The sequence below is a fragment of the Globicephala melas genome, chromosome 11 (assembly GCF_963455315.2).
Source record: "Globicephala melas chromosome 11, mGloMel1.2, whole genome shotgun sequence".
NCBI classification, from domain to species: domain Eukaryota; kingdom Metazoa; phylum Chordata; class Mammalia; order Artiodactyla; family Delphinidae; genus Globicephala; species Globicephala melas.
In genome coordinates this window covers 3,261,498-3,276,059 of record NC_083324.2, presented here as the reverse complement: position 1 = coordinate 3,276,059, position 14,562 = coordinate 3,261,498, and the positions used below count along the sequence as shown (strand labels likewise).

At 51.9% G+C, this 14,562-nt stretch overlaps 2 protein-coding genes across 4 annotated transcripts in view; one reads left to right on the top strand and one right to left on the bottom strand.

Annotated features, from left to right (window-relative positions):
* Window positions 1-6,558, bottom strand: part of TMEM43 (transmembrane protein 43) — a 35,304-nt gene extending 28,746 nt beyond the window's left edge. For 2 of the 3 annotated variants that reach the window (XM_060307900.1, XM_030849533.2), the window contains exon 1: window positions 6,359-6,558. In XM_060307900.1, coding sequence (XP_060163883.1) covers window positions 6,359-6,370 — 12 coding nt within the window. In that variant the 5' untranslated portion in view covers window positions 6,371-6,558. Of the gene's footprint in view, window positions 1-6,084; window positions 6,206-6,358 lie in introns of all 3 variants that reach the window. The other variant, XM_060307901.1, reaches the window with a different exon arrangement.
* A 185-nt stretch (window positions 6,559-6,743) lies between these two features.
* Window positions 6,744-14,317, top strand: CHCHD4 (coiled-coil-helix-coiled-coil-helix domain containing 4). Its single transcript, XM_030849534.2, has 3 exons — window positions 6,744-6,911; window positions 12,922-13,020; window positions 13,831-14,317. Exons 1-3 carry the CDS (start codon window positions 6,890-6,892, stop codon window positions 14,103-14,105), a joined length of 396 nt encoding a protein of 131 aa, XP_030705394.1. The 5' UTR covers window positions 6,744-6,889; the 3' UTR covers window positions 14,106-14,317.
* Window positions 14,318-14,562: the final 245 nt, after the last annotated feature.

Genomic DNA, 14,562 nt, shown 5'->3' with positions numbered 1-14,562 from the left:
GTTATTGTTAACTAATCCATGCTCAGCCAAACCGAAAGACATTAATTCATGGATTCACGTCTCTCATTTTAAAAAGGCCCCTCCACCTAAATGGACTTCGACCCGTTTCTAACACCCTGTTTCAACTAAGACAAGTACCACCAAGCTAGGATGAGGGGACAACAGCAGCAGACAACTGCCCCAAGAGTCCAGACCAGGCCTGCAAGACCCATCCTACCCGTTCAATTGTACTATTTACCAAATGTCTGTCAAAACTGACAGCTACTGTTTTACTTCTAGCTATGCTTTTGCCCCAGGGTTTAAGATGGAAGGAAAATTCCTTAGTACAGCTGTTGCAAAGTATAGCTACCGTAGGCAAATTTAACCGATCGCTGGATCTGTCATCCAACTCTTCAGACAATACAAGGCCGACACAGGCCCTCATAACTCCTGTCATTGACTTTTCAGATGTTCCCAATGTTACCACTTACTTAGATCAACCTCCCTCTGGCCTAACCTTTCAGGTTCAAATTTTCTAAAGTGCTAATGTGTCCATGCCTTGTCTGACACTACACTACCCTCAGTCCTTAGGGACCAGACACAACTTACGCTAGTACCCACACCCCAGCCCCGCCCCGCCCCGAGCTCCATCTCTTACTTAACTTACAAATGTCTTGAAGAGAAAAACACAAGGAACTTGTGCCCACAACTCCCCCATGTCAAATACCATACAGACAGCTTTTGGAAAGCCTGCAAGAACGACCATGGTTTAATACCGTGTTAGCAAAACTTCCAATCGATGCGGCTATCCATGAGAGCTCTCTGGGAGGGAACACTTGCATCCCTAGGTTTTATCTTCTCATATGGTATTGGAACTGACACACCTACCCAAGGATGGGCACATAAATGTCTTAACAGCTGGCAGGTAAAAGGCTTTTTGTTTGTTGGGCATTATGTTACCCCACTGTCTATACAATGAGGCAGATGAACCTCCTTTCTCTCTCCATGACAGTCAAGAGATCCATGTTAGCAGGATATCAAGATATCTGGTGGCAAAGTCTTTTGGGAATCTTGAGTCCTAGGGCAGGAATATATGTAAACAGAGATATGCTCAGAAATCTATCAGGCACCGTTGGTCAAACAGCCAAAGAGACTGCAAGCAGCACTGCAGCCCAACAGACATCCCTAAGTTCCTTAGCTCATGTAGTATTAGCTAACAGTGCTGCCTTAGAAAACGTATAATCTATAAACTGTTTCCCCATCAGCATACACCTCTATGTTTGTTTACTCTATAGGATTAATTTACTCAATTCTGAAGTTTCTACGATGGGAAAGTGATGTTGCAAAATCGAATAGCTCTTGATTTTTAACACCACCTTGCAAGGAGAAGCTTGTGCTATAACCCAGACTAAATGCTGCGTTTCCATATAGGATGAGTCCTCTAATACAACTCATTTAACAGCTCACATACCAAGTACAATTTCCGTACTGAAGGGTCCCCTTCCTAGTCCAGGTGAAATCTCAGGGAAATGGCTCAACTCTGTGGATTCATGGCTTAAAGCTCTGCTTGTGACTTTGTTATTGTCGTTGGCTTTATTGATTTCATTTACAGAGTAATAATCTCTTGTGCCTCTTGTATATTCAAAACTCCAGGGACTTCCCTGGTGGCGCAGTGGTTGAGAATCCGCCTGCCAATGCAGGGGACACAGGTTCAATCCCTGGTCTGGGAAGATCCCACATGCCAAGGAGCAACTAAGCCCATGCGCCACAACTGCTGAGCCTGCGTGCTGCAACTACTGAAGCCCGCACGCCTAGAGCCCTGCTCCGCAATGAGAAGCCACCACAATGTGAAGCCCGCCCACCGCAACCAAGAGTAGCCCCCACTCGCCGCAACTAGAGAAAGCCCACGCGCAGCAACGAAGACCCAACACAGCCAAAAAAAAAAAAAAAAAAAACTCCAACTAAAATAACGATGTCTAACGATTTGACACTATTGATCATACCTGTAGTTCTATATAAGATAATAGGTATGCACAACGCATATGCAGCGTAAAACTGGCATAAGTCCTATTGGACAATTGACCATCAGTCCTTGCCAAGCAGTTTACTAGCCTAACCCCCTAAAAGGAAAGAAAGAACCAGGCTATTAAGATCTGTCATCAAGGGAGAGGATGCAGGGCAGGTAAGCAACCACCAACCCCATCGAGGGATCAAATATTTGATCACCTAATGTATTCTACCAAAAGAGGGAAAAAGATGAAATGAAATTTATATTTTAAGGCAAGACATGAAAATTTAAGCCTAAAATTCTCTCTGTGTGCATTTGGGCCTCTTCTCTCCCTCCCTAACGTGCAGTCTGCATCTGCATTACACTGACCAGACCTTCTCAAAGACAGAAGCACCTGCTCGACTGTAAAGATTATTTTTTTCCCTTTCTTCTGATGCAAGCAATGCAACTTCTCAAAAGAATAGCGTTCTTTCCCAGCTCTGCAGGCAGTCATGGTGATTTACTGCTCCTTTGTACGTGCCTACTGGACAATGTGTCTTTGATGAACTTCATAGAAAATATCAGTATGTCATTTTGATGTTTGATCCTTTGATTTGAAAATGTACACGACTGTGCCTCTGACTTCTTTTTTTAAAAAATATGTAAGATACATTTATATAATGATAAGTGCAACGAAGAACATACTACAGGATAATGGGATAAAATGGCGGGGGTGGAAAGTGGAGTGGACTGGGGATGGCTCTTGAGACTTCAGCCAGTATACACAGCCTTGGGAGGAGGTTGACTTTTTTTTTTTTTTTTGGCTGCGATGGGTCTTCATTGCGACGTGCGGGCTTTCTCTAGTTGCGGCGAGCGGGGGCTGCTCTTCGTTGCAGTGCATGGGCTTCTCATTGCGGTGTGTGCCTTTGACTTCTAACATGTGGAACAGTTCTCAAGAGCTTCTGAGAGTCTATCTCCCGGGTTATAATCCTGTTTGGCTCAAACAGAATTACCTTTTTTTCCTCTTAACTTGACTGTTAATTGAATTTTTGTCAGAATCGTCAGGAAAACATGTGTTTTCATTTCCCCTGGGCATTAGGTACATACCTAGGAGTGGAACTGATGGATCATAGGGAAGATGCATGTTTTTTAAGAAATTAGCAAATTGTTTTACAAACAGGTTATTGGAGATATATTTCTAATTCAGTTCAACGAATAGTGGCTGAGTTTCCTTAGGGCAGTGCCAGGCCTCACAGGGGTAAGAATGTAGGGGTGAGAGGCTTTAGGGCCATTGAGTCAGGGTGACAAACAGTGCCAGGCCTTGCTGAGTGCCTGGTGAGAGGCGCAGATCCAGTGTTAAAGGAGTGACCGCTTCCAGCTGGGAGGGTCAAAGCAGGCCCCCTGAAGGAGGGGGCATTTTGAGTGGGCTCTCAGAGGCGGACCCTGAGGTGAGGGCATCCCTAGCAGGGGGAACAGCGGCCTCTCTGCTCTGGCTGGGTTGTGGAGGGCATGGGGAGGAGAGGAGGGCAGCTAGGCGGCTCTAGGTGGGTCATGGTAGGCTGCAAACTCCAGAGTCAGTGGGTCAGGATTGTCCAGCCAGTAACAAAGCACAGTTCAGCGTGTCCGCTGCTGACCCAGAGCGTCATCATCCGAAGCAGGACTCTGGAGCCAGAAGGCTGGGTTTGAATGCAGGCTCTGCTACACAGCAGCTATGAGACCTTGGGCAAGCGATTTAACCCCGCTGTGCCCGGCACTTCCTCATGGGTAAAATGGGGCTAATAATCCAGTACATAGGGTTGTGGTAAGAACCAGAGGACATAATTATTGGATGCTCAGTGCCCAGGGCACAGGGAGCCCCATGCCGGTGCTGGCTGGTGGGAATGCAGTCAGCTTTCTCTATCACTGATACCAAGGCTGGGCCGGGCTGAGCTGACAAAAGCCACAAAGATGTAAGCGGTTCCCGGATGAGCATGCAGGGTAAGCTAGCCCATCCTGGCACTGGGGAGTCAGAGGAGAATCAAGGCAGTCTCTGCTTAAACGAAGCTAGTGCCATGTTCTCTGACTGTCGCTGAATGCCACCAGCCCAGGCCTGCCAGGGCCCAGATGTCCATTGCGTTCAGAAATGGTCTTGACTTTCCAGGCCATTTGGAAACATTAGTGGAGCAATTTGCTGCAGGCAGGTAGGTGACCATCAACCATCATCATGATGACAATGGCAAACACTCCAGTCTATCAGGCCAGACACGGACAAGCCCAAGGAAGGGGGCGCTATCACGACCCCATTTCGCAGGCAGGAACACAGAGGCTCAGCAGTTATACCACCAGTCCAGATCACACAGCCTCTAAGAGATGAACTTAGGATTCAAATATGGGCAGCCTGGAGGCCACTCTCCTACCACTCTGCTCTGAACTGCGTTCCTCACTCCTTGGGAGCTCGCTGCAGGCAGGCAGGCAAGACAGGAAAAGAAGCCAGTCCCGCTACAGCCAGTGCAGTCCCCAAGTCGATGGCTGGAAGGCCTGGCTTCCTCCTGGGCCTCCCCTCAGCACACAGCTAGGAGCCAACATCAACATAAGGGGCTCAAAGATGGCCTTAGGAGAAGAAGGTGCCCCTCAGGCTGGCGAGCGTGCAGAGTGGCTTGACACACCCAGCCCACATTCTGGACCAAATGCCCAGTAAACATGGATGTTCGTGGAGATTTCCTCCCTGCCCACTTCCCTACTCCAAGCTTCGAATCAATGAGCAGTGAGTGGTAGGAACAAGGGTCGACATACAGGCCCTGAAAATCACTTGCTGTGTAACACTGAGTAAGCTGCTCTACCTCTCTGATCCTGTTTACTCATTTATAAAGTGGAGATGGTAACAGTAACTCCATCACTGGACAGATTTTACAGTGATTAATAATCCTGTGGCCTCCTTGCTCCGCCCCATCATCTTCAGATCTTTCTTCCTCACGGGGCCTCGTGGCCCCTGTAAATGTGCACCCCACTGCTGGGTGAATCAACAAAGGTTTGGCAGCAGAGGGAACCCTAATTCATCTACATTCTTTGGCAAAGGTCAGGACCCAATGTATCCAAGGTCTCTGCCCACCAAAACTGAAGACAAACTGTTTTCTTTTTTACGTATTAAGTACCTACTATGCCCCAGACACTATGCTAAACACAGTCTCCCTTAAACTTCACAGTAACTGCTCCCATGAGGAAACAAAAATCCCAAGAGATTAAGGCCACACAGCTACTGAGGAAAAATCTGCATTTTCCCCCAGGTCAGCCTGACTCCAAAACCTGCCCCACACCTTCCCACGACCTGCCAAACTGGCTGTGAGACCCTGGGCAAGTGCCTTCCCCTGCCGGGGAAGTTCCTCATCTGTAAGATATGGTGGTGGCGGTATGGGGGCAGGCCCGTGTCCTGCCAGCTTGGGTCTCTCCCGGCAGCGGACCCTGCGTCTCACGGACCACCTCTAGGTGCGCCATTTAAGGTTTCTCGGACTCCCAGACAACTCTAATCCAGGCTGTGGGAGACACAGCCCTGGCTTCTCAGGGGGTGTGGGAGGCAGAGAGGGCGCTTGGGGACAGAGGAGGGGCCTGAAAAGAGCAGGTAACAGACCAGGGGAGAGTGGCTGGACACTCCACCACAGCAGGAGGGAGGGAGTGCCTGGGCTGGCAGGGCTGTGAGTTGGCTCCACACACACTTTCAGAGAGAAGGCGAGTGTGAATCACCAGCTCCTCCCATGCCCTGCACCCTGGCGGGAGGTGCCCCTCTGTTTGTTGAACGAATGTTGGGCTTAAATAGAAAGATTCCTGAAATACGGCTGGCTGCAGGAAAAAGCAGCCAGCAGCCGTTCCAGGGGCACCACCTTCGGCCAGGGCGTCTGCAACCAAATCCATGCTAGGAGGCAGACGGCCCGGCCGTAGGGAAATGCCCCCTTCTCCCCGTCGTCCTAACTCCTCCGCTCCCAAACCAGCCCACGTCCCTTTGCAGCAGCATCAGCCGGGGTTTACATACCCCCCTGGGGCGGGGAGCTCACCACCCGCCCGGACAGTGCGTCGCGGATCGGCTTCGCCACCGCCCCAGTGGACTGGCCTTCTCTGCGGCCCAGTCCAGCCCTCAAGGTCCTTACATGGGAGAAATCCGAGAACCCAGGCGAGAACTGGGAACGAAAGGAGAAGCTGCGGGGAGCCGAAGCCACACGTCCCGAGGCCCGGTCCTCGCCACCGCGCGCCCCAAGGAGTCCGGCCGAGCTAGGAGAAACGGACAGACGGCTCGGCTGCCAGAAGGCCCGGATACGGGAGAGGAAGGGGTTCACCGGGCAGGGGGCCGCGGCCCGCCCGCGGGGAGAGGGGACCGGGACACGGGGAGGCCTGGGTGTGGCCGGCGAACCAGAAGACACTCACGTTCGCGGCCATGCCGCGGCTGGGTCGCCGCCCGCCTCGCTCGGCTCAGCTCCGAGAGGTGCTTACGGCCGCAGCGTGGAGTCCCGCGGCCTCTCGCCTACCGGAGAGCGGCAACCAACCAACCGAATCCCAGAGCCCGGGACGCGCCACAGTTACCGCCCCGCGGGCACGAGCTTTTCGGCTCTCGCTCGCCGCGCCGCGCCGCCTCCTGGGAAATGTAGTCCAGGGTCGGGTGCACGCTCCAAAAGTAGCAACCTACCGGTACCTCACTGATGCGCGTGCGCACTGCAAGCAATTCTGGGAGATGTAGTTCCTATTGCCTGGAGGAGCAGCCGGGCTGCGTGCGGCCTGCCGGGAAATGTAGTTCCCGGCTGAGAGGGCCGGGCTAGACGCGCCGAGGCAGGCGCGCGGCGGGCAGGCCTGGAGGGGGCGGGTCCGCGCGGGCCTCCAAGCCGCCAGCCCTGCAGCGGAGAGGTCACGGCGTGAGGCCGCCGCCACAGTCGCCGCGAGGTCGGAGCGCCGGGCTGCACCATGGCCTACTGCCGGCAGGAAGGTAGGAGATGGGACTGCGTGGAGACGGCCTACGAGGGCCTGCAGGGGACACGCGGTCTGTGCAGCGCGCCGGACCCCCGCGCCCCCACTGCAGACGCGGAGGACAGTCCTCGGGACCCTCGGGTTGGGCCCGGCGGCGGAGTCGCCATCCCCGGTTTTCAGATGAGAAAACCGAGGCCCGGGTAGGAGCGAGGCCGGCCGAGGTCACTGTGAGGCTCGAACCCGGACCTCGGAGGGAACAGCACATGGGGGCGCTCGTAACCTAGGCCCGGGGGTCAGGGCTGTGCGAGCGCCCTGCCTGTGGCTGGTAACTGGGAATTTATTGATTCTAATTATAATGTTACTATGGCGCTCACCACACACCACGTGTTCCCGTTTGCACTGCTTTCAACTGTCCCGGAAAGTTGCCCCTCGGTGGGCGCTGCGCTGCGGGTGGGAGTGCCGCCTGCTGCGACGGGTCAGACCCTGGTCCAGGAATTTTGTGTGGCCTATCTCGCGACGACCTTCCTAAGTCAGGCCCTGCTTTTATCCGGAGAGTAAACCAAGACCCAGAAGTGACTTGGGTAAGCCACACGGCCGGCAAGTCGCAAAGCTGGGGTTGGAGGCCCGCGGTCTGATTCCAGAACTGCCCAGTCTGGTGCCCAGTGGACTCCAGGGAGCCTTCCGCTCAGAAGACACCCTGTGCAGAAAACAAAACAAAATAAAACAAAGTTGGTCCCCGCCTACTGTCTGTCTGCTTGTTACCTCTACCCGGGACCTCAGAAGTCTCCAAGCCGGGTGCAAGGGTCTTCCTGCACAACCACTAACCGGCTCTGTCCCTGAGCGGCCACCCAACTCCTCCAGGGCCTAGTGTCCAGTCTTGTAAAATGAGAAGTTGATCTTCATTTATTCCACGCATATTCATGAAGCACCTTCTCGGTGCCAGGTGAGGGGATTGGTGGACACCTGAGACTATAAAGTTCCAGAGAGAGTTGGAACTCACCCAGAAATCCTTTAGCGAATAGTCCAGCTCCCTCAGTTAATTAAGGGAATCTTAAGCCCAGAGATGGAAGTGACCCACCCAAGGTCATGCTTCAGTTAGGAGAACAGCTCAGTCTAAAATGCTAAGCCTTTTCCCAGTACCCCATTCTGCTTCTGGAATCCTCCTTCCCTGGGTCATAAAGCCGTAAAACTCACTGATGTCTCTAATGAGTAGTTTCCATTGATTGATATTTAACTTTGCCATGAGCAAAAGTCCTCTGCCCTCACCACTTTGTTAGACAGCAAGTCTTTTGTTTTTAATTTCCTTCTTCTAAGTCAAATTTACTTCTTCATTTAGCAAATTTTTTTTAACCTTTTGGGTATAATGAAGGTATAATCCTCATTCTTGAGGGTTTCTAGGGGTTGCAGTTTCTCTGGGAAGCAGAGGCAGGTGTTTAGATCCCTATCTTTTCCTGGATCAAAGCTCTCTTAGTTTGGAGATGAGAATTAAAAGCATTCACTTTAGGCCTTCCCTAGTTTTTATCTTATCCATGCCACTGTCCCCTAAGTCCCCAACTTCTTGTTTTTCTACCCACCGATTCTTTATGCTTCCCATGGGACTTAAAGAAATGATCCCACACTCCTTCCAGATTAAGGCTGATGTGAGCGAGCCCCTTGCCTGATCCGGCTCCTGCCATCACTGACCAGCCACACTGGCCTCTGGCCCTTCCCTTTGCCTGGTGCACCCTTCTTCCAGCTCTTCCCATGACTACCTCCTCATCCTTTAAGATTCAGCTCATATGTCACCTCAGTGAGGTCTTCTCTGGGTCTTCGTGTCCTTCACATCCTAAACTCTTTGAAATTACCTGGTTTATTTTTGTCATCTTCCTTCTTATGTTCTTGCAGCAAGCCGAGAGCATTAGATGGGCCATATCCCCGGCACCTTTACCCAGTGAACCCACACACACGGCTGCCCTCTGTTCTGAGTCAGTCACTTGCCTGTGCACATTTACTTCAGGGGTCCACCCCCAAGCCTTGGGGTTAAAGGCCTTAGCAGGGCGTTCAAGGTGTTGGGCAGCGTGGACTCAGGCTCGCTCCCTGGCCCAGGGCCACACTGTTCCTGTCATTGTTCTTCCTTTTCTAATGCTGACCGTGTTCTCTCCTGTTGTGTCAACAAACGTTTATTGAGTACCTGTGATGTGCCAGCCACTGATCACATAGCAGTGGGCACAGGTGGGCGGTCTGCCTTCGTGGCACGGTGGAGGTGGTGGGCGCCCCTTCTGGGTTGGATGTACCAAGAGATTCTGCTGTGTAAAGACCCACGCATGTTCTAGGGGGAATGAGACCACCCATCCAAGGTTTTTTTTTTCTCTAACCTACTTCATAGTGATAGCCGTTCTGTCTTCTGCCCTCTGCTGGGTCTGGGGGTCTTCATGTCTGAATTCAGAGTTCATTCCTCCATTCACTTTTTCAACAAATACTGATTACCCACTATGTCTTGAGCACTGTTCTAGGCTCCGAGGATACTGCAGTGAATGGAATAGACAAATCCTTGCCCCTGAGGAGCTGACATTTCAGTGGGGGAGACAGGTGGTAAACAAATACGTAATTGGGGCTTCCCTGGTGGCGCAGTGGTTGAGAGTACGCCTGCCGATGCAGGGGACATGGGTTCGTGCCCCGGTCCGGGAAGATCCCACGTGCCGCGGAGCGGCTGGGCCCGTGAGCCATGGCCGCTGAGCCTGCGCGTCCGGAGCCTGTGCTCCGCAACGGGAGAGGCCACAACAGTGAGAGGCCCGTGTACCGCAAAAAAAAACAAAAACAAATACATAATTGTTAGGTGAGAAAAAGCAGGTTAAGGGTGATGGGGAGTGATGAAGGAAGATGGCATCTGAGCAGGAGCTATGAAGTCAGGGAGAGGGAGGCTGTGAGGGTATCTGAATGTGCTCCTTATTTTCCCATTGCTACGATATGAATGTGTCCCCCCAAAATTCATATGCTGAAATCCAAACCCCAAGGGTGAATGGTATTAGTAGGTGGGGCCTTTGAGAGGAGCTTAAGTCATGAGGGTGAAGTCCTTATTAGGTTGTTTAAAAAGGTTGATTCTCCTATAGTGAGTACAGCATCAGGGAATCCCTGCTTCCTGAATTTGAGAAATATATTTTTGTGTTGATTTTTAAATTTTTCTTTTATTACTGTCATGTAAACGTCTAAGGAACCTGCTCTAATAAACATGTGCCCGTGGGCTTCAGTGACTCTAAAACTGGACAGATGAGTGGATTGAATTCTCACAGCATTCAGTTTACAACATTAATTCAGTCTCGTAGATGATATTTCACTGAATTGCCCCTTGCGTGGAGAATGTGCTTCTGTGCCAGTGGTGGGTCCTTGAGGTTACTGTCCCTGTGCCACCGTCTGATGACCAAGGTCATCCAAGGCCAATCTCTGACCGAGGAGCCTTTGCTGTGGAGACCAGGAAGTCGCTGGCCCTCCTTGGCTGGGAGTTAAGTCCACCCCAGGCCTTTTCTCCCATCGGCCGTGATCATGAAAATCTTGACTTGGAACTCTAAGAGGCCATAAGGTGGTTATCCACGTCCTTCTGAATATGCTTGTATCAACTTTTTAAGGTTATCTTGGAAGTGAAAACAAGCATTTTTATATTTTCTCCAGAGAAATGTAATGAGACTTCCAGTCTAGCTGGTTACCCCACTAGTTGGCAGTCATGATGAGTTCTCTTTTCACAGTTGGGACTCGGGGATCGGTGAGCACTGTCCTTTTGTCAGTCCTGTGTGCACTCTCAGACATTCCTGCTGGGACAGGCGTGCAGTGGACAGGGTGACACACTCGCAATCTTTCAGACCAGAGATTGTGTTCCTGCTCTGCCTTCACATACTATGTGCCTTCGGGCTGGTTTCCTACCTTCTCTGGGCCTCCGTTTCCTCTCTCTGTAAAAAGGAGATTAGTAATACCCACCTCACAGTGTTGGTGTAAGGATTAAATGAGCCGACGGGTGGGGAAACTCATTGAGTAGGGCCCAAGCGTGTAAAAGATGCAGTTATGTTCTGCCGTTAACGATTCTGATTCCAATTCCAGTGTGTGGGTATTTCCCCCACATCAAGCAATTCTCTGACACCAGCAGTATGTCCTCCAATTCAGCTCAATCTGTCACTGTTTACCTGGAGATGGTGTCAGATCCCACAGTTTAAGGGCTCAGGCCTGCAACACCCCTCTCCCCCGCCCCAACTGCAGGTGCCAGTCACAAGTCCAGGTTGTCATCTGTTCTTCTTAACCACTGGCTGTAGATCAGAGGTTCCCACGACCTCCTCCTAGCGTTGGATTAATTTGCTAGAGCAGCTCACAGAACTCAGAGAAACAGTTTACTTACTAGATCGCTGGATTATTATAAAAGGATAGAATATTATATTAACAGATATAACTCAGGAACAGCTGGATGGAAGAGACGCCCAAGGCAAGGTGTGGGGAAGGGGCGGAGCCTCCATGCCCTCTCTTCCCGAACCTCCACGTGTTCACCTGTCCGCTTGGGCTTTTGCGGAGGCTTCATTACATAGGCATGATTGATTAAATCATCGGCCGCTGGCAGCTGATTCAGCCTCCAGCTCCTCTCCCTTCCCCAGGGTGGGATGCGGGGGTGGGGGGGGCACGTTGGGACTGAAAGCTCCAACCCTCTAATCCCAGGGCCGTTTCTCCTGGCAACCAGCCCCCATCCTCAGGCTCCCCCAAGTCATCCTATTAACATAACAAAAAGATCTTTATGCTCTCATCACTTGGGAAACCAAAATTTTAGGAGCTCTGTGCTAAGAATGGGGTCAAAGGTGAAATATATACTTCTTATTCTAAATGACAGTATCATATCCTTCGATCCAGTATAACCGATCTCTCTGGGGGATGTCCAGAAAGGTGCCTGGGAGGACTCGGCCTGTGGGAGGGACCTGGAACATTCTGGGTGGGGTTGTGCATCAGTCACTTGGGAGCCCATCAGTGGTGTGGACGTGCAGAGAGCTTGATTCAGCTTCTGTTCTGTGAGGCTGGGCCTCATAAGCCCCACAGGTGACTCCCGTACTGAGCAGGCTTGGACGCCTTGCCTTGGCCTGAGACCAGCCTCCCCATTCGGCTGGGCCCGGCTGAGACCTTGGTAAACAAAACTGTCAGAGCTGAGCTGAGCAATTGTGTCAGCTTATTTATTTTGCTTAGCACGCAGCACTTTTGCAGGCTGCTTTTAAGTGTTCTGAACACTGGCCAGAATTACCAAGGTCTTCAGGTTCTTCAACATGCCCTGGCTGCCCGGCCCCAATCCTTTCCCAGGCCACTTGGGACAAGCCACCTTCTCTGAGATAGAATGGGAGGTGTTGGAGAGAACCCTCAGGTGTTCTGAGCAGGCCGTGGTCCTGAGCGTGCCGAGGGTCAGCTGCCATTACTGTCACCCCTCCTGGGAGACGCTGTACAGGTGTGGGGAGGGTGTAAACACCAAGTACCTTCCCTCTGTCCCCTCTGCTGTCCTCACTGGCACGTCTCTCTGGTGTTTACTGTCAACCTCGTGCTTTCCCCAAGCCTCTTCCGGAGGAGCCCGATTGGTAAAATGTTATCTGAGGGCGCCTGCTGGCAGGTCCTGAGGGGCCTGGAGCAAGTGGACCAGGTGCTCACAGGGACGGGAAGTGACAGAGCCATCAGAGCTCATGGGAGTTCTGAGCAGAGGAAGAAGACCCGTTTGTTAGATGTCAGCAAACTTGGGGACTGAAAACAGCTGCATTTGATGGCTTGGGGCGTCTCGTCTCCCACTCGAGGATGCACATGGCGCCAGCAGGAGCCATCTTCCTCCTCCCCAGTCTGGTCACAGGCACGTGATGCAGGAGCGGCTGCTAGACCTTCCCCCAGAGTCAGCAGTGAGCGAGTCCCCAGCCTGGGGAGCACCACTGAACTCACTTCAGGGTTTCAAATGGGACAGTCTTCAAACAAGGTTTTCCTGGCTGCTTGGGTTTAGGGCTGATTCACAGCTCCTGGGTGAAACATTTCTCCCTCTGTTCTCCAAACACTAGGAAAGGATCGAATCATATTTGTGACCAAAGAAGACCATGAAACTCCAAGCAACGCGGAGCTGGTGGCCGACGACCCCAATGATCCTTACGAGGAGCACGGTGAGTGCTGGGCGGGGGTGGGAGTCCAACATCCCTGGCCGCGGCTGGGTTTCCAGATGTCTACCTTGGCCACCACTGCTCCTGGGACACTGAGTGCGTCTCCATCAGGTGTGAGGGGCTGTGTGCTTTCCAGCCCTCGTTCCCACGTGCTTCCCTGGCCATCAGGCTGAACCTAGGAGTTTCTTCTTTCTTCCGCCTCTCTTTCTTCTGATTTTTTGAATGGTTTTCCATTTTTATAAGAATGGAGCGCAGTGCTCTGGCACGTCACTCGCTTTTTCCTGCCCACCATGCCTTGGACATCTTCCAGCCTCGCTTTTACCAGTCCTCACACTGTGCTGAGCTGAGAGCAGCTGAGGAGTGGGAGGGGCTTGAGGAGAAGGTCTGGGGCGCAGGGGTTCCTGACCATCTGTGTGAAAGGAGGAGACCAGCACCTTGACTCCTTCCAGTGTTTGGGCTTTCAAAGCTTCTCAGTAACCATCCGAGCGGTTACTTCCGCTTTGGATTAAACGGTTTCCCTGTGTAGTTCTTGGAGCACAGGCACGGCCACAGCACTGGGAGGCGGCTTAGGACACAGAGCAGTGCTGCACACGGAGAGAGTCGCTGATGGTGACCTTTCCGACAGAGCCGGGAATGCTGGGTTTGTGCTGGGCATTTGAACCCCATCCCGAGGGAGCAGCAGGTCCACCGGTGAGTGCCAGCCAGGCAGTGGTTCATGTTACCGTTATGCCTATGAGGGCTGGTCTTGGTTTTGCTTTTTCTGAAACCTCAGGCAGCACCTCTCACACTTCCTTGCTCATCTTCCTGTCCCAGGACTGATCCTGCCCAACGGAGACATCAACTGGAACTGCCCGTGCCTGGGGGGCATGGCCAGCGGCCCGTGTGGGGAACAGTTCAAGGCGGCCTTTTCCTGCTTCCACTACAGCACAGAGGATGTCAAGGGGTCGGACTGTATAGACCAGTTTCGGGCCATGCAGGAGTGCATGCAGAAGTACCCGGACCTCTATCCCCAGGAGGAGGAGGATCGATTAGAGGAAACGGCTGTCTCTGAGGCTGCCACAACCAAAGAAGAGGAGGGGTCTAGCTAATGAGGGTCCTGGTCTCCAGCCTCCTTCAGAGAGGATGAACCTCTCCAAGAAAGTGTCTCTCCCTCTGTTGTTCTGTGCACTGTAATGTACAAAATAACTTATTGAGTGATCAGGGGTCTTGGCCCCTTGACATGTACACTGAAACATGGGTTGTATGTATGTGTGTCTCACATAACCTGTCAGCGAATGTAGCCGCCACTTTTGAATTCTCAGATTGTCCTGAATTTTGCCATTTTGAAATAATGTGCTGAATAATCTCAGCAACCAAAAATCTTTATCTGGGAGTGTCTTGTGAGTGAGCTGATCTATTCTGATTCATTGTATCCCTTTTAGTAGATTTTATACCCAGTTGGAAAGTGAAATAGAAACAAACATCTTCCTTTAAAAATGCTGGAGGGGGGCATTCCTTATAGAAGAGGCGGGATGATCAGACCTGGAGGATGTGACGAAGCACTAT

Coding starts and splice junctions, on each gene's coding strand:
- CHCHD4 (XM_030849534.2), top strand. CDS start 6,890: ATGGCCTACTGCCGGCAGGAAG. Junction 6,912..12,921: donor GGCCTACTGCCGGCAGGAAG/GTAGGAGATGGG, acceptor TCCAAACACTAG/GAAAGGATCGAATCATATTT. Junction 13,021..13,830: donor TGATCCTTACGAGGAGCACG/GTGAGTGCTGGG, acceptor TTCCTGTCCCAG/GACTGATCCTGCCCAACGGA.